At 46.8% G+C, this 18,923-nt stretch overlaps 2 protein-coding genes and 1 pseudogene across 2 annotated transcripts in view; 2 read left to right on the forward strand and 1 right to left on the reverse strand.

Moving 5' to 3' along the window:
- The window catches only part of LOC141121596 (uncharacterized), a 482,112-nt pseudogene that overhangs the window by 184,882 nt on the left and 278,307 nt on the right, over window positions 1-18,923 (forward strand).
- Window positions 1-18,923, reverse strand: part of LOC141121623 (uncharacterized) — a 91,130-nt gene that overhangs the window by 45,157 nt on the left and 27,050 nt on the right. The window lies entirely within an intron of this gene.
- LOC141121601 (gastrula zinc finger protein XlCGF66.1-like) lies at window positions 815-18,702 on the forward strand. The gene is made up of 8 exons (XM_073611250.1): window positions 815-936; window positions 12,320-12,434; window positions 12,632-12,766; window positions 12,853-12,976; window positions 13,093-13,190; window positions 13,280-13,504; window positions 13,611-13,752; window positions 17,596-18,702. Exons 2-8 carry the CDS (start codon window positions 12,339-12,341, stop codon window positions 18,336-18,338), a joined length of 1,563 nt encoding a protein of 520 aa, XP_073467351.1. The 5' UTR covers window positions 815-936; window positions 12,320-12,338; the 3' UTR covers window positions 18,339-18,702.

An 18,923-nucleotide genomic window follows, 5' to 3' on the forward strand; every position in this document is an offset into this window, starting at 1 on the left:
TCTAGGCCAGGAGGGCCACGAGGCAAAAAGCTTCCCGAAACATGGCGTCTGCCCCATAAATACCCTCTCCCAGAATGCAACCCGGAGGACCACCTCCGAGGAGTTATCTCCGGGACAGAAGAGCACTCATTCACTTCAGCATGTTGCCTTTCCAACACCGACCCATGGTGACAACGACACCCACAGGCACAGCCAAACTGGAACAGAGGCCAAATCTGACAATAAACTAAATCTGAACTATGTGCAAAGCATTTGACCCACTAAATTTACCTATAAGCGGTAGACTGGAAAATCTGCCAGCGCTACATCAATAAAATATGATGGTTCTTTTTGTAATATTCCTTTCTCCATTGTTTCCTGGCCCATAAAGTCCGGTTTTGGTAGTACTGTTAGTATTGCCCCTTCTTTTCCCATATATTAACGGATGTGGCTTGAAAGTGCCTTTTCTCCAATTATTACACAACATGCTCAGGCATCACCTCCGCCAGACCATCCGAACACACTGTAGCAGGCACTCGGATGGTCTTGGCCAGCTCCGAACTGGAACTGCACATAGGCAGTTCCGGACCAAGCGTCACAGCCATATTTTTTTACTGACAGCCTTTTCTTGTCACTGACATATACTGGCAGGGGAAAAGTGCCTGTTCTTTACTGGCACTTTTACTTGCCAGCCATCAGTAAAAATACTGATGGTTGGCAACACTGACCGCTGTTCACTGCTTCATAAATGGGCACCTCTAAAACGTTTCTCAAGGTTGCAGTTCCAATGAGCTCCACAAGATGGTGACCTCAGACAGGAAGTGATGTTGAGTGCAGACAGGAAGTGATGTCAGGTACAGACAGGAAGTGATGTCAGATGTAAATAAGAAATTCTAGGTGAGAAGTTGGTCGGGAAGATGTAGAGAGAAGACATTGCTGGAAGTTGCAACAGAGGAGGTAATAAGATCTTATTTTCTATTTACACCCAGTAACCCCCGTCATGTCCGTCCTCTTCCTCCATAGTCACTGTGAGCTTTCATCCATTAAGAGTAGTTGCTGGGAATTGATCATTTTGGCGGTCGACATATGTCTTTTTCGGTGGGTATCATTCATTATTAATGACGTAGATCTACAGGAATTTACTTTGTGGACATCTTTTATTAACCACTTCAGCCCCGGGAAGGATTTACCCCCTTCCTGACCAGGCCATTGCGGCACTGCTTTAACTGACAATTGCGCGGTCGCGCGGCGCTGTACCCAAACAAAATTGACATTCTTTTTTTTTTTTACCCACAAATAGAGCTTTCTTATGGTGGTATTTGATCACCTCTGCGGTTTTTATTTTTTGCGCTACAAACAAAAAAAGAGCAACAATTTTGAAAAAATATATACCGTATTTATCGGCGTATAACACGCACTTTTTTCCACTGAAAATCAGGGGAAAATTGTGGGTGCGTGTTATACGCCGATCTCCCGCCGATTGTGAGCTCTTCGGCCGCTCTCAGCGGCTTTTGGCTTTTCTTGGCGGCTTTGAAAATGGCGCCGCCGTTCTCGGCCGCTTTCGGGCAATTCTCGGCGGCTCTCGGCCATTCTCGGCGGCTTTCGGCCGCTTTCGCCCATTCTCGGCGCCTCTCGCAGTCCCGCGGGAGCCGCCGAAAGCCGAGTGCATCCGAGAGCCGCCGAGAATGGCCGAGAGCCGCAGAGAATGGTCGAAAGCGCCATTTTCAAAGATGCAAATGACACAGGCTACAGAGGGACACTGACAAGGCTGCAATCAGGTACAAGACTACAGATGGACACTAACAAGGCTGCAATGGGGGACAAGGCTGCAATGGGGGACATGGCTGCAATGGGGGACAAGGCTGCAATGGGGGACAAGGCTGCAATGGGGGACAAGGCTGCAATGGGGGACATGGCTGCAATGGGGGACATGGCTGCAATGGGGGACATGGCTGCAATGGGGGACATGGCTGCAATGGGGGACATGGCTGCAATGGGAGACAAGGCTGCAATGGGGGACAACACTACAGATGGACACTGACAAGGCTGCAATGGGGGACAAGGCTGCAATGGGGGACGAGGCTGCAATGGGGGACAAGGCTGCAATCAGGGACAACACTACAGATGGACACTGACAAGGCTGCAGATGGACACTGATGAGGCTGCATTGATGGGCATTTAAATGTAAGTTTTTTTCTTAAACTTCCCTCCTAAAAGTTTTTTTCCTTAAAATTCCCTCCTAAACTTGGGGTGCGTGTTATACGCCGGCGCGTGTTATACGCCGATAAATACGGTATATATATTTTACTTTTTGCTATAATAAATATCCAAAAAAAAAAAGATTTTCTTCATCATTTTAGGCCAATATGTAGTCTTCCACATATTTTTGGTAAAAAAAAATCACAATAAGCGTATATTGATTGGTTTGCGTGAATTTTATAGCGTCTACAAAATAGGGGATATATTTATGGGATTTTTATCATAATTTTTTTTTTTTACTAGTAATGGCGGTGATCAGCGATCTGGTCGGGAGGCAGTTATTAAAGGACTAGTCATATAGTGTGGGTGATGTCATTATTTACTAATCACATTATTTATTTCTGAGCTCTTTCCCGGAGTGTATGTACCCTTACACATTCACTTGGGGGGTATCTAAGGACCCCCTTAATTTCAAAGGTGACTTCCAAATCCCAACAAACCCGCTACCAAGGGACCCCCAGGCCAGAGTTGTTGGGAAAGAGGCCCTTTGCAAGATACACATTTTATGTTGAAGGTATGTAGCCAGGCATGCTTCAGAGGGGTGGGCACATGCCCCCCTCCCGTTCCTGGCCTGCATGCTTACATAAAGGGATGGTGTGGAATGTGGGCAAGCCATTTTTCTTTTATGTGAATTTCCCCCTAGACATCCATACCTGATGTCCATCAAAGATAAAGGTCTGGTATGTAACTACACACAATTTAGATTTTTTTTTTCCACTGGAGTCCCCTATTAGCAGCTTTACCAGATCCTCATTTTCGACAAGAGTCGGGTATGGATAAAAGAATCCCAGGCCACTTTGTTTACAAACTGGACTGAAACTGAGTACATTAGGCTCATCAATACCTTTCACAATGGCCAGCTCCAATGTTCTGAGATTGTGGCTGCTCTCAGACCCTCCCCCAATGACCTTCTGACTCTGCATTCAGGTCTGTTGGTGCTTCATACAAAAATATCTGTCTCCAGTCAAAGAAAGAAAGCCTTTTTTTCTGATATTAAAAAAGGAAAATTATTAACTTTTGTTAGTCAAAGCAGGGAAAGTACAGGTTTGCAGGAAATACAACAAACCAGTGGCTGCCCGTCCATAGGACAAGGCAGTCACAAAAAAAAAGGGCCCTTTAAAAATAAAAAAAGGTCCTTTAAGTGCACTGTGTTCGAGTGCAGGACACAGTGCATTATGGGAAGCGTAACATCTATGCAATCACGTGATTGCAGACGAGACGCTTCATTTGCCTGCTTTTGACCTGCCTTGTGGCGCAATGCCATGCACCTGAATACTTCTTCCTGTAGTGTTAATATGGTAGCCGTGTTTTTTATTGGCACCGCTGGGCAGTGCTTTCCCTCAGAGTTGCAGCGTTACTTCCGGCTTCTCTGTGCCAGTGATGAACCGGAAGTGATGTCCGTTCAGCTCTGTGGAACACATGGCCCCAGCTGTGTTTTTTTTTTTTTTTTTCTTCAGTATCCCGAAATTAACTTTGCTCTGTCTCTGTGACTGCATGCAGGTAAGCAACAAACCTATTTCTGGGAAAACTCCAAGTTTGGGGACTAGGTAGCTTCGCTACTGCTCTGCCATCTTTGCTGTGTACTCCAGGGAGGTGACAGGTCGGCAGATTAGTCCAGGCTGGGATATCTGGAATGTGAGGAGAGATAGCCCGATTTACTGCAGCCCTTTGTTATGCAGGGTTCTCAGTGTGCAGCCCAGGCCAGCGAATCAGCATCAGCTTTAACCCCTGTCAGGCTGAGCAGTAATTAGTGCAACATCTGTGCAAATGTGGGGGGGGGTGTAACATGTAGAGGGAAGGGAAGCAATATGTACAGGGGGAGGGTAATATGTACAAGAGGGGGGGTAATATGTACAGGGAGGGGGGTAAAATGTACTGGAGGGGGTAATATGTACAGGGAAGGGAGGTAATGTGTACAGGGAGGGGTGTTATATGTACAGGATATTCCTTTGCAAGCTCCCTCCTTTCTCCAAGCTGGTTTCCCTCTATATAGATGCTTTTTATCATCAGCTATTTGTTTATATTTCTATTTATATTTTGGTTACACTACTGACTGATTCATTGTTTGTCAAATAAATTTTGTATTTTTATATTATCACTGCCTTGCGTCCACTCAAAGTCCCAAACCTTGAGGAATCTTGTTCTTTAATACATGCCTGGATGGGACGCACAGGGAATTCAGTTGGCTAGATGAAGCAAAGCTTTATCATTACTATGTACAGGGGAGGGAGGTTATATGTACAGGAGGGGGGTTATATGTACAGGAGGGGGAGTTATATGTACAGGAGGGGGAGTTATATGTACAGGAGGGGGGGTTATATGTACAGGAGGGGGGTAATATGTACAGGAGGGGGGGTAATGTGTGCAGGAAGGGGGGGTAATATGTACAGAGGGGGGAGGGACATGCACAGGAGACCCAGAATCTCAGCACAGGGATGATGGGAACCTCTCATAATGGGCACAGCGGGTGTACAGACCCGGGAACTCAGCACAGGGATGGTGGGAACCCCTCATAATGGGCACAGCGGGTGTACAGACCCAGGGACTCAGCACAGGGATGGTGGGAAACTGCCATTCCGCTCCTTGACAGCGAGGTGTGAGGTTGCTGGTTCCTTTGTTCCTGTGCTTCCAGAGACCAGGGGCTAGAGTTGCTCCTCTGCCCCAGGAGTGTTGCAGGATCCTGGGGAGGACCCTGGTGGAGGCCCCCTGGGTAGGCCTCAGCCTGTGGATGACACTGGGCCTGGCCCAAGGAAAGATGAGTCCCTGTCTGCCTTTAGACGGAGGGTTGTTGAAACGATGAAGCGGAGTGAGAAGGAAGAGGAGAAGTTGGTAGCTTTGAAAAATGAATTTAAAAAGAAAAAACAGATTTGTGCCAAAGTGTTCAGCAAGAAAAGACCTGAGGCCTGAGTTGAAAGACCTGGAACAAGCTCTGCAGAAACAAAAAGAACTGGTGAGTTCTCTGAAGGAGAATAGTGGAGCATTTAAAGAAAAATATAAGAATGAAGAAAGATTCAGCCAAATGAGAAGAGGACCCGCTTCCTGCATGGAGGGTGAGGAGACCAGTGAGGAGATGCTGGTACAGACAGCAGAAAGTGAGAAAGTGGGCCTGGAGGATGAGCCCAGCTCTTCAACTCTACAACACCTCAGACATCTGCTGAGCCCTCAATGGTGGAGGCCTCTGTCCCCTTCACTCCCCAGCAATGTGGAACATCTGAGCAGGAGGTTGAAGGTTCTGGCATGCTGGATTTCATCAATCAGCTTGAATCCCCTCCAGGTGTGGCTTCCCAGGATGGTGAGGAAAAGATGGACACCGTTCCTAGCCCTGTGGAAGAAAGACCTGTGGAGAGACAAGGTGCAGGTACAGTGTGTGTGCAGGATGATGGTGTGAACTTTAATGACAATGTGCTTGCTGAGGCTTGTAGTGCTGCAGGCAGTCAGCCCAGACCCATAGACAATGTACAACATGCAATAACATCTGCTAATAACTGTCAGCTTCAGTCTGCAGAGAGGTCCATGGACAATACAGAGACTTTGCCTGGACCAGGCACAGCGGCTGTTCCTGTGAATGGTGGAGGAGATTCTGGGTGCAGTAGTGCTACAACTTTCCAGGAGTCTGCAGCAGCCATGACTGTGATTGATCCCAGAAAATAAACTGTGTGTTCGGGGGAGGGGGAGGGTCCTTCCTCTGCTAATCAGAAGACTGCTATCCCAGCTGGTTCAGACTCTCTGCCAGCAGGTTTAAATGTGTCTAAGGAAAAGACTGCAAATGCTGCTGGTGTAAGAAAAACGTATGCTGGTGTTGCTGCTACAAGATCTGGGAAGAGACAGCAAGCAGGGAAGGAGCATGAAAATGGTTTATCTTCCTTCCTGTTTAAAAGGAGGAATGTTGTCCAGTTAAAATGGGAGGGCGGTGGAATCCCCCCACATAGGAGGACAGTGGTGGATAAAATCCTGCAGATGGGGTTTACACCCACAGATATCTTCGCTCTGATCAGTCCGGCAGGTTCCTATGAATATGATTTGTCCTTTATCCGTCCGGAGTCTTTGGACATATTTTGGGAGAAGTATGAACACGTGTGTAGAGGCCTGCCGGATTGGAAAGGGCTCATCCCAAAGCTTGTTTCACGCCAGCCCCTCATTAAAATGGTCACAATTTTGGTCCGCAATTAGTCCATACTGCAAGGGGATTTAACTGTTTGGTTGAGGAGGTATGGAGATGTCCTGAGCCCCCTAAAAAAGATTGTGGATGATCGGGGAATATGGACGGGGGGATGGTCTGTGCAGCTAAAATTAAAGGTCATTGACAATGTCGTCCAGCATCTGCCATCCTTAGCTTTCCTGGGGAGGGACAGGCTGACCATCTTTTATCCAGGCCAGCCAAAGCTCTGCAATAAGTGTGGAGATAAAGGACATCTTGCATCCTCCTGTCCGGTGATGAAGTGCTCTCTGTGTCAGGGTATAGGACATTTGGCGAAGGATTGTAATATCATCAGGTGCAATCTGTGCAATGCGGTGGGACATCCTTACAGTCAGTGTCCTGAGGCAATGCATAACAATCCTGAGCTCATGAGAGAGTTCTTCCGCATGGACATGGAGGATGCACAGAGCTCAGCAGCTGGAGTGCCTGTGAGTCCATCTGAGTCTGTGCCAATACCTAATGTGTCTCCCCAATCTGTGGTGCCCCAGTCTGTGCCAATACCTAATGTGTCTGTGTCTCCCCAGTCTGTGTGTTTACCTAGTGTGCCCGTGTCTTCTGTAGGTAAGGTATCAGTTGCCGAAAATGTGTCCAATCCTTTTGTGTCTTCTAAAATTGCAGAGGCAGCAAGAGGTGCTGAGGCAGGTGCGTCAGGTGTGGTGCCAATCCCCCTCCCCCGACGCTGCAGGGTTTCTATTGAGGATCGTGGGGTGCAGAGGAGTGGGGTGGATGGTGGAGAGGCTGGCCTGGTGGTAGATAAGGGAAGGGGGAGTGGGGGGGGGGGGTGAAGGGGAGGATAGGTGTGGGGAGGCTGTTGAGTCTGGTTTGTCTAAGGATGATATGGAGTGGTTGGAGGATAGGAGGAGGAGGGGCAAAAGAAGGAAAAAAAAGGGGTTCAGTTACCTTAAATCCTAAAGTTTTGCCTTTAGAAAATAAGTTTAAGGTCCTGTCTGATGATGATGATGAGTGGGACTCGTTCAGTTCGGCATCCTCTATGGATGATGAGTGCCAGGGTGCAACAAAGCGCGCTGGTTCTCCAGGAAGAGGGAGTAGTCAGGCTAAGAAACGACTGCCTCAACTACCCTAATGGCAGTTCCCACTCTGTTAAAAGTGGCAACATTAATGTTGCCAGCTTAAGATCAGTAAGTGCTCGTCATATGGCCTTATTTTTGCTCAGCGAGTTTGATGCTGACATTTTGTTTTTGCAAGAAACCCATCTGAGTAGTCTGGCCGATATACATCTGGCAAAGAAAGAGTGGAGACATGGTCCCTCATTTTGGTCTCTTGCGGCCGAGCCTTATAGCGGAGTTGCAGTCCTTTTTTCTGGTATGGTAACGTGCCGGCAGGTAATTGAGGTAGAGATAGGGAGATGCATGGTCTTAGACGTCTCTGTGAAGGGGCAGGGCTTGCGCCTGATTAACATCTATGGTCCCCAGACGAAGTGGGACAGGAAATGCCTCTTTACAAAGATTAAGCCTTTTCTTTTTACGGCCCAGCAGGTTATCTTTGGAGGTGATTTCAACACCATTACTAGGTCTAAAGACAGGAGAGGTTTCAGAGATAAGCTGGGCTATGACACCCTTTTTCTTAATGCGATAGTTAGGGAAGCAGGTCTGGTAGATGCGCACATTAAGCGCTGCCCAGACAGCACGGGGTTCACTTTTCAGTGAGGTAGTAGTCAAAGTAGGATGGATAGGTTTTTTTTTTTTTTTAAAGGGGGACTCCACTTTTTCGGCACCTGTGTGTCGGGCAGTGGAGTTTTCTGATCACTGTATTCTATCTGTGACTCTGCATGCCCCAGACATGCCACCTAGGGGGAGGGGTATCTGGAGATTGAATTCGGCCCTCCTGGAAGATGAGAGAGTAAAACAATCCTTTGAGGATTTTTTTCAAGCACAGGTTACAATCCTAGACTTTTGCAACAGCAAGTCAGAATGGTGGGAGCTTGTTAAACAGCGGACTATTGGGCTTTTCAAGGCCATAGGAAGAAAGAAGCAGCAAGATAAGTATATCACCTACCAGCGTTTGCGGAGGAAACTTGACTGCCTTGTTTCGAATGGAGGAGATTCTGGGGCGATCTCTGAGGTGAAGCTTCTTCTTAGGAGACATCAATATGACCGGCACGCCTCTTTGGTTCAGGAGAGGGATTACGGGAAAAACTATTCGCCTGACCCTTACCAGAACTGTAAACAGAGCGTAGCAGTTAAGACGGTCAATGGCCTGAGGGACAGTACGGGCTCTCTGACGAAGTCTAGGTCAGGGATCCTGGAGGTTGTCAGGTAATACTATGCCGATCTCCTGGGAGGAAGGAACCTTGTTTGGACAAGGATGTTGGGTTTTTTGGACTCTACACCAGGACTGGAAAGTAATGTTCCTTTGATAAATTTGACAGATGAAATCACTGCAGATGAGGTAATCCAGGCTATTGATAAACTAGCCATCAAGAAAACGCCAGGGCCAGATGGTTTGACAGCCAAGTTCTATAAATGTTTTAAGATGATCCTGGCTCCCTACCTTGTGGAGGTTTTTAATGGCTGTTTGAATGAGGGTTCTCTCTCTCCCTCCATGAGGCAATCTGCAGTGATCCTGTCAAAGGGTAAAGATCCTTCGATGATTGGGAATTGGCGCCCCATTAGCCTTCTTAATGTCGATAGAAAGATGCTGGCAAAGATTTTCTTCTGGCGATTATTACCAGTTGCAGGCAGTTTGTTATCCCACCACCAGCACTGTTCGGTCCGGGAGGCCTTGGAGCGTTGTAGGGCTGCTGGTTTGGGGTAAATTTTTGCTGACATTTTGATCAGGCTATGGCCTTTGATCGGGTTAATCATGAGTACTTGTGGCTCCTTCTTGACAAATATGCCCTGGAGGGGGGTTTCATTGATTGGCTCAAGATTTTGTACAAAGGGGCTGAAAGCTTTCCTCTGTTTAATTTTTGGGTCGGGCAGCCCTTTGCAGTCGGCTCGGGGGTGCGTCAGGGGTGTCCATTGAGTCCTCTGCTATATGTGTTTGCAATCGACCCCTTCATTAGAAGGCTAGAGAGTGGACCTTTGTGTGGGGTACCTTTTGGGCATCGCTGGTGAGCCTCCTTTGAAGGTTGTGGCCTATGCTGATGATGTTTCTGTTTTTATCTCTGGGACTACGGAGGCGCAGGAGGTGGTCTCAGTGATAGGGCAGTATGCAGAGGCATCAGGTTCAAAGGTCAACCAGGACAAGTGTGAAGCTTTCTGGATGGGCGTGGAAGGTGAGAGCTTTGTTCTCCCGGATGACTTCCCGGAGCCCCAACAAAAAATTCGAGTTCTAGGCATTGAATTCGGCCCAGGTGACTATGATCATGCTAATTGGGTGAACAGGCTGGCGAATGCCGATGCCAAGGTGGCAAGCTGGAAAGGTTGGCAGCTTTCCTTGAGGGAAAAGGTTGATCTGATCAAGACTTACCTGATTCCGATTTTTCTGTATGTCAGTTTTGTTTGCATTTTGCCAGTTTCTCTCTATACCAGGATCTATAGTTGTTTCTTCCAGCTGTTATGAGGGAACAGAATAAACCTTGTCAAAAGGAATGTGACTTACCTTCCTAGGCGGGAGGGTGGTCTAGGGAGGGTCAACCCTGTAGTCTTTTTTCTCTCTGATGTTTGTGAAGTACAATCTTGGTAACATGTTGGCAGAGAGACCGCCTGGGTGGGTTGGTATTTTCCAGTCCTGGTTTAGGCCCTTTATGAGAGACTGGGAAAATGGGCCAGTGAAAAGTCTGAGGGTCAAGCACGAACAGCTCCTGGCTTATGTTGCCCCGTGTTTGAAAATGCTTCGGCAGTGGCAAGTAACAGCAGGAGAAGTCAGATCTCTTCCAAGGAAACTTCTTGAGAAGGGGATCATGAGCTCTGCTTTTTGCGAGCCACTGACCTTGAGGGATTGCCCAAGCCTGGTTTTGGGGGTGGGTTTGCGATTGATTAATTTGGAGAGAATCCCAATGAAGTTTAGGGATCAGGCTTGGCTTGCCTTTCATGGAAAACTATATGTGAAGGGCAACTTGAAGTTTCTTTCCATGACTGATCGGGGCTGCCCGAGAGTGGAGAAGTGGTGGAGTCCACGGATCACTTTCTACTTCAGTGCCCTTTTAATATAGAGGTGTACAAGAGGGTGGGGAGAGCTCTGAGTATTCCCTTCCTCCCCCATATGAGTTATACAGAGTGGGTATATGGGGCATTCCAGACTCGTCGGGATTATGATTTGGAAACACTTTTTTTAGTTAGTCTAGTAGTCTGTTATTTCACGTGGAGTGCACGGTGTCAGGTATCCTTACGGAGTAAATTTCTCCCTGTCGAAGTGGTGATGCAGGACATTCTGGGTGAGGTTGGGAAGATTCAGGGTCTTGAGAAAGACAGGTGGCGGCAGGAAGCCTGGATAAGGGTGTGGAGGAATATCGGAACTCTGTAGTTGCTGCCTGTTGATCTCAGGGTGTGCGGCTTTCTTTCTGTCCTTACTTCACTCCCCTAGATTTTCAGATCAAATATATTTTGATAAAAGGCTACATGCATGGTGACAGTGATGTTCCTTAGTCTGGCTCTCCCGTAGGGATTGTGTTGTGAGCAATTTGGTTTGTACCATTTATTATGTTCTTGTTTTGTATAGTCATATTCAATTATTTTGTAAATCTGTTTTATTTTTTTATTATGGTTTTATTGTATATAAGTTGGTGTTTGTAAGATTTTTCAATAAAGAAAATTAACCCCTCATAATGGGCACAGCAGGTGTACAGACTCAGAAACTCAGCACAGGGATGGTGGGAACCCCTCATAATGGGCACAGCAGATGTACAGACCAGGCCTGCATTACCAACAGTTTAAGTTTTCAGTTTGAACCCCCTCAATATTTTTGAGCACCAGCCGCCACTGCAACTAGGGTTGCCACATCTTCCCTTTAATCCAGGACACACATTAATTACACAGGTTCTGTGGTTGATTAACCACTTGACAACTGGGCACTTAAACCCCCTTCCTAACCAGACCAATTTTCAGCTTTCTGTGCTCTCACATTTTGAATAACAATTACTCATGTAATCATGCAACACTGTACCCATATGAATTTTTTGTCCTTTTTTTCACACAAATAGAGCTTTGTTTTGGTGGTATTTAATCACCGCTGGGTTTTTTATTTTTTGCGCTATAAATCAAAAAAGACTGAAAATTCGGTAAAAAAATCTTTGTTTCTGTTAAAATTTATTGAAGAGTATTGTCAGGGTATTGGCAGAGTATTGCACATTATTGCAGAGTATTGCACAGTATGGGCACAGAGCAGCGCTGTGGCCACTACAGATCCAGCCCACAGCGCTGCTAAAAACGATCTCTCACCTCGCACTGTACAGAGAGGGGAGGGAGGAACCGGCGTCATGACATGACGCCGGTTTGTTTACAAGTGATTGCTCCGTCATTTGATGCAGCGATCACATGGTAAATGGCCGCTACAAGCGGCCATTTACCACGATCCGTGATGCGCGGGGTCTTCCGGACCCGGAGGTTATGGATGTTTGCGGGAGCGCGCCCTCTGGGGCGCGCGAGAGCAACATTCTGGGAGGACGTCCATGGATGCCCACCCAGAATAAGCCGACTGCGCTGTAGTCATCTTTCGGCTATGGCCCGGTAGGAAAGTGGTTAAGGTGGTAATTAAACTCACTTGGTGCCTTATCTGCATTAAATCGGCCTCAGAACCTGTGTAATTAATATGTGTCCTGGATTAAAGGGATGATGTGGCAACCCTAACTGCAACAAACCGTAACCTGATCTACATGTTCCAATTCCCATTCGGGGCAGCCCGCCTGTTAGCCCCTTATATCCCCATCCTAATATTGTACAACCAATACAGTCCAGATAATTCTCCACTATCTTACTACAGAGAAACCCACATAGGTCACATGACCACATCAGTGAGGATGGAGGAGGACCGGAGTCACATGACTGTGAGGATACTAAACCTCACCCTGGAGATCATCTACCTGCTGACCGGAGAGGTGAGGAGGATTCTGGGAGGTCACATGACATCACTCTTATCTCTATTAATAAAACACAGACCTGACCGGAGAGGTGAGGAGGATTCTGGGAGGTCACATGACATTGTTATCTCTAATAATAAAACATAGACCTGACCAGAGAGGTGAGGAGGATTTTGGGATTCTAAAATTACCTTTTCATTGGTTTTCCAATACAGAGATTTCCTCTTGTGAGGTCAGGTGATCATATGGCCATCACAGTGCCTCCAAGTGACTCCCTAAAACCTGAGAGACACAACATACAGAAGATTCTAGAAGTCACCAAGAAGATGATGGAGCTGCTGACAGCGGAGGTGAGCGGTGCTGGGAATTCTGGGACATTATCCAGTAACAGACAAGGGATGTGTCTGGATGGTGACTGTATCATTGTGTGTGTCAGGTTCCTATAAGGTGTCAGGATGTCACTGTCTATTTCTCCATGGAGGAGTGGGAGTATTTAGAAGGACACAAGGATCTCTACAAGGACATCATGATGGACAATCAGCCGCCCCTCACATCACCGGGTAAGAGGAGACTTTATTGTAAAGGAGAGAGCAGTACGGAGGGTCCACCTAGATCCCCCATCATCTGATAAACACATAGAAACAATGTATTCAGTCAGTGTGTGTGTTTCCTACAGATGGATCCAGTAATAGGAACCCACCAGAGAGATGTCCCCATCCTCTGTATTCCTGGGATTCCACGCAGGAAGGTCACACCATCCCTCACCATCATCAGGTAGATGAGGAACAATCACTGATAGTATCATTAGGATCTGTACATTATCTGCATTGTTACAATTTAAATAATTTTCATTCTATATTCAGAGTGAAAACATGAGAGATTGTAAAGTTGAGGTTAAAGAGATAAAAGAGGAGGATGATGAGGATGGCTTGACAGAGGAATCTGTAATTCTAAAAGAATACAAAGATCTGTACCAGGACACAATGGTGGAGTCAGCCATCTACAGAAACCTACCAGAGAGATGTCCTTTTCCTCTATATTCCCAGGATTCCACACAGGAAGGTCACACAATCCCTCACCATTACAAGGTTGGTGGGACAGAGCATCTAGAACATGGACTTCTGGAGACGATGTGTGGATTTTGTTTATGTGATTTCACAAGATTAACTCTTTTCTGTAATTTTCTTGGTTTAGAGTGAGGATTTGATAGATATAAAAGTTGAGATAAAAGCAGAAGAAGAAGAGATGTATGTGAGGGATGATCAGCATTCTATGGAGGAGGATGGAATAACGGGGACATTTATAGAGGAGGACACTCCTACAGAGATCAGCACAGGTGGGTCATTAACACTAAATACATTCCTCCACCCATACTGCTCACTGATTGGTCCAGAGTAGGGCAAGGACTGGGTGATATCAGCCTGTAATACCCTGGTATTCCTGTATTTCTCTCGGATAATCTTCCTTCTCTGTGCTGCAGACACAATTTATGTATCTAGACTGGATTTATGGAGAATCTGTGCTTCAGCTGGCAGCAGAATGTTGATTTCTGCCATATTGGGTACCTGGGGCATGTGTCTTTTATCTTCTGCCCCATGCTCGGGTCTAGCAAGATCCCTGATGAAGCAATTCTTTCAGGGTTACTTGCTCTGTTGTTTGCTGGCTGTGCCGGGTGGAGGGATATGTCTGTATAGTCTCAGACCCAAGTCACTGAGTGCAGTTAAACATTTTCCCCTCTGTTTTAGCCTAGTGATCTGGCCTTTAACACACCTACTGTATAAGGCCGCTTTCACACGGGACGGGCCCATCAGCAGATCAGTTTGCTCAGCTGGGGAACTGTCCACTGATCCCTCCTGAGCAAGTGAAAGACAGGTCCGCGTCCGCTCTGCTATTGCAACCCACTAATCTCAATTGGGCAGTTAGATGGAAAGGGACCTCCTGTCTGTTTCCATCTGACTGTCATCTGATGTGAGCCTGCAGATGGATCGGGAACAGATCCCCATCCACCCGTTTTTAGTGAATCAGATTGGATGCGGGTGGGTGTAAACACACACATGTCCGTTTACAACCGCCGCTCCATAGAGAGCACACTTCACACTAAGGTGAAGGCCCTGAAGTACAGAGCCGAGGATGCCGAGAACAGAAACAGGAGGAACAACCATAGTGGTGATCCCCATGCCGAGGAAGGACCCCTCCCTGTGCTCTTCATATTGCCCAATATCCCTGTTAAATGTGGATGCGAAGCTGCTGGCCAAGATCTTGACCAACAGACTGAGCACGTCATAACCGCACTGATTCACCCGGATCAAACGGGGTTCATGCCCGAGCGGGGTACGGACACCAACATCAGAAGGCTCTTCACGCATATGGCCAGGGCACATCCAGACTCGGCAGGAGTGGTGGCCTCACTGGACGTGGAGAAGGCCTTCGACTCTGTCGAGTGGGGGTATCTCTGGGAGGTCCTTTCTCGGTTTGGCTTTGGTCCTAAGTATATGGCCTGGCTACGAATGCTCTATACTAACCCACGGGCCAGAGTCCGCACTAATGGTAGTTTATCGGACACATTTTTTCTGGGGCGTGGGACACGACAGGTTTGCCCCCTTTCACCGTGACTATTTGCCCTAGTGTTGGAACCTTTGGCCATTATCCTTAGGGGTGAGAGAGAGGTGAAGGGCATAGAGGTGGCCCCGGTGGAAGAAAAGGTATCCCTCTATGCGGACAACACCCTCCTTTTATCTCACGGATGCCTCTTCATCTCTTCAAACGGCGCTGAAAATATTTGAAAGGTTTGGTCGTTTCTCTGGAATCTGTATTAACTGGGGAAAGTCAGTACTGTACCCCTCGGATCCCCGCCTGGACACCAGCACTCCCCTCCAGTGGGTGGATGAATTCACCTACCTTGGTATCAAGATAAGCGGTACAACAGATGACTACCTAGCAAATAACGTACACCCCCTTCTGTCCCAGCACACGAGTAAATGCACAGCATGGCTTACCCTTCCACTTACACCGGTTGGCAGAGTTAACGTGCTGAAAATGATCTACTTACCTAAATTTCTGTATTTCTTTCACAACACTCTGTCACACATTCCCAGGGCCTTCTTCAGGCGTTTCGAGAGGATTCTGATTACCTTTGTTTGGGTTGGGAAGCCATCCAGGGTGGGGAAACGGATCCTATACCTTCCCCTTTCGGGAAGAGGATTGGCGCTCCCTAACTTCTTACTGTACTATTTGGCGGCAGTCCTGGTTATGGTGCGCTGGTGGTTCTCCCAGCCCAGACAAAACCCAGCCATTACGCTGGAGGCAGCCATTATGGGGTCCTATGCGGCTCTAAGCAATCTGGTGTTCAGAGGGGTGAAAGCTCACCACTCCCTGACTACCCCCACGAGGGCCACGATCAGAGTGTGGCAGGACGCTAGGGCTGTATACCAGAAGCCTCTCCATGTATCCCCACATACACCACTCTGGGAAAACCCAAGGCTGCCTCATTTTTACAACATTCCGGACCCTTTTCTGTGGGCAAAGAGGGGGATCACCACCCTGAAACATATTATATTGAATGGTAAGATTATGCCTTTTCAGGAACTAAGACGCATACATTCACTACCCACTTCTTTTGAATTTAGATACTGGCAACTGAGACCTGCAGTCGGGGCCCAATTCACAGGGTTGATAGTCCTCGAGTCTGATTCCATTGAGTGCCTGCTGACCTCCAGCGTGATGGAGAAGCCCCTATCCACTTTGTATTTATACCTGACAGTGGCTTAGGACACTAAACCCACCCAATCTTTAGATAAATGGAGAATGGATGTTCCGGCCCTGGGTGAAAAGGAGTGGGAGGACTGTGTCTCTACTTTTATACCATCTATGATAGCAGCCATAGATAGGTTCGTCCAGCTTAAGTTCCTCCACAGAGCCTACTACACTCCGCATAGAATGGCCAGCATATACCCCCACCTTGATCCATCCTACCCTAGATGTAGGACTGAAGTGGGGTCTGGTCTGGTCCTGTCTCAAGCTCCGGACATACTGGGAAGAGGTGGTTAGGACTCTGGGCGAACTGAGTGATGCCCAGATACCCCTAGACCCTCTGGTGCTCCTGCTAAGTTATCTGGAGGAGGTCGAGGGAGACAGATATGTTAAGCTATGTATAACCTTTTCTCTGTTCTATGCCAGAAGGGAGATGATTCTAAAATGGAAATCGGTTGAGCCACCTACTCTTGACTCCTGGCGGAAATCAGTCAATTCAGTATTGCCCCTATGAGAGTAGGCAATGCCTGGGAAAATTTGACAAAGTTTGGTCTGCATGGATAGATGCCTGTGGCTGAGGGGTGTAGAGAGGGGTTGCCCTTCTTGAGCATGCACTCCTCCTCTCCTATTTTCTGTGTGAATCCTCTCCACTACATTGGCCTCAGGGCATGGGTCTCTCCTGTTTCTGTCCCCCCCCCCCCACTGATAGTGTTATATTACCCTTTACCGAATGTTGATAGCTAATGGGTGAGGGTTGATGAATGCTGATATTCAAACTGGCAGATTGTTATACTTTTTCCATTGAAATAGGACTATATGATAAACCATAGCATACTATACCTCTTGTATGTATTATTATTGCCAATACTAATCTGTATTGTAATTTCAAGAATGCCTTTTGATGCATATGCTGTAATGCTGATTTGTTCAATAAAAATCCTTCTGTTAAAAAAAAAAAAAAAAAAAGAATTGGTAAGCCACAATATAATAAAATGTTTGCTTTTGGGGTGAATAATGTTTTAAACAGAAAGTGGTAATGAGGGAGGAGTCAATAACCCAATGATGGAGGTCTTCAGGATCAGTCCAGTCTTCATTTTGGTTCTTCTTCCCCCATCCTCACTCTCTGACCTCTGGTGGGGCTCAGCCCTGCTGTTATTCATGACTAAATCATGGACTAAATAAGGAAGTGCAGGACTTCTTGTGTGCAGCACTCCTATAAAAGACAGTTCTCGTTGTTTCCTCACTCTCTGACTAAGGTCCATGAATAAAGAAATGAACTGGTAGGAGATCAGAGGACCCATTTACTAGTTACCTTGAGGGTGGAATTGTAAGATCCTCAGAGACAAAGCTGCCTGATGTGGGCGGAGTCCTGGTTTAGAGGAACCAATCTGCTCATATTTAGTAATAATCCTTTTTATTTCTATTTTAGTAGATGGACGGGAGATGAGGAAAACCTCAGAGGATTGTCTCACTTTGTCTCCAGACTGTAAAGTAGAAGATGAGGACATCACACGGTATAGTCCAGGAGAAAACCCGGCTACCTCAAATGTCCATCCGGCACCACACAGTGTAGATGGACCATCGTATTCCTCTTATCCTGAGGAACCTCAGACTGTGAGGGACGGCGCCGTCCTTCCAACAGAGAAGATGTTTTCCTGTACTGAGTGCGGGAAAGGTTTCAGTTTTAAATTCAGTCTTAATAGGCATAAATTATCTCACACAGGGGCAAAGCCGTATTCCTGTCCTGAGTGCGGGAAATGTTTTGTACATAAGTCCAGTCTTAACAAGCATCAGAGATCTCACACGGGGGAAAAGCCATATTCTTGTCCTGAGTGCGGGAAATGTTTTTCAGATAATTCACATTTTTACAGACATCAGAAGTCTCACACAGGGGAAAAACCTTATTCCTGCTCCGAGTGTGGGAAATGTTTCTCACAAAAGTCAAAAGTTTACATACATCAGAGATCTCACACAGGGGAAAAGCCATACTGCTGTCCTGAGTGCGGGAAATGTTTTGCACAGAAGTCCTGTCTTTCCAGACATCAGAAATTGCACACGGGCGAGAAGCCGTATTCTTGTCCTGAGTGTGGGAAATGTTTTTCATTGAAGTCCAGTCTTAACACACATTGGAGAACTCACACCAGGGAGAAGCCACTTTCCTGCACTGAGTGAGGAAATTTGTGCTCGTTGACGTCCTGTCTTTACAGACATCAGAGATTGCACATGGAGGAGAAGCCGTATTCCTGTCCTGAGTGAGGAAATTGTTCCTCATTGAGGTCCTGTCTTCCTGTACATCAGGGATCCCACACAACCCTCAAGGTGTATTAGTGCCTTGAGTGCAGGAAATGTCTTCTATATGAATGTTGCTGGACATCACAGCTCTCATGTGGGGAAGAAGCACACCCTGATATACACCTCAGATATACTCCATGGCTGATCTTCATCATGTAAGAAACAGTTCATAAGGAGATCAGAGATCACCAAAGACATGGATGAAGTGTTGTACTGTGTTGGCCATTGATAGTAGAAAAATAAAAATGGAGGCATTACCTTTCATTGGCTGAGTACATTTTGTGGTGTAAGCTTTCGCAAACATTTATTTGTAAAAAAAAAAAAAATAGTTGAACAAATATAAACATTAAGACAGTACTATCAGCAATGTGTCTTCAGCATTGCCCTTTACATCAAAATTCCCCTTTACATCAGGGTCTGCAGAGTTCCCTCTGCACTGTAAGGGGAAATCCTGCAGACTCTGAT

The sequence above is a fragment of the Aquarana catesbeiana genome, unplaced genomic scaffold (assembly GCF_042186555.1).
Source record: "Aquarana catesbeiana isolate 2022-GZ unplaced genomic scaffold, ASM4218655v1 unanchor226, whole genome shotgun sequence".
NCBI lineage: Eukaryota > Metazoa > Chordata > Amphibia > Anura > Ranidae > Aquarana > Aquarana catesbeiana.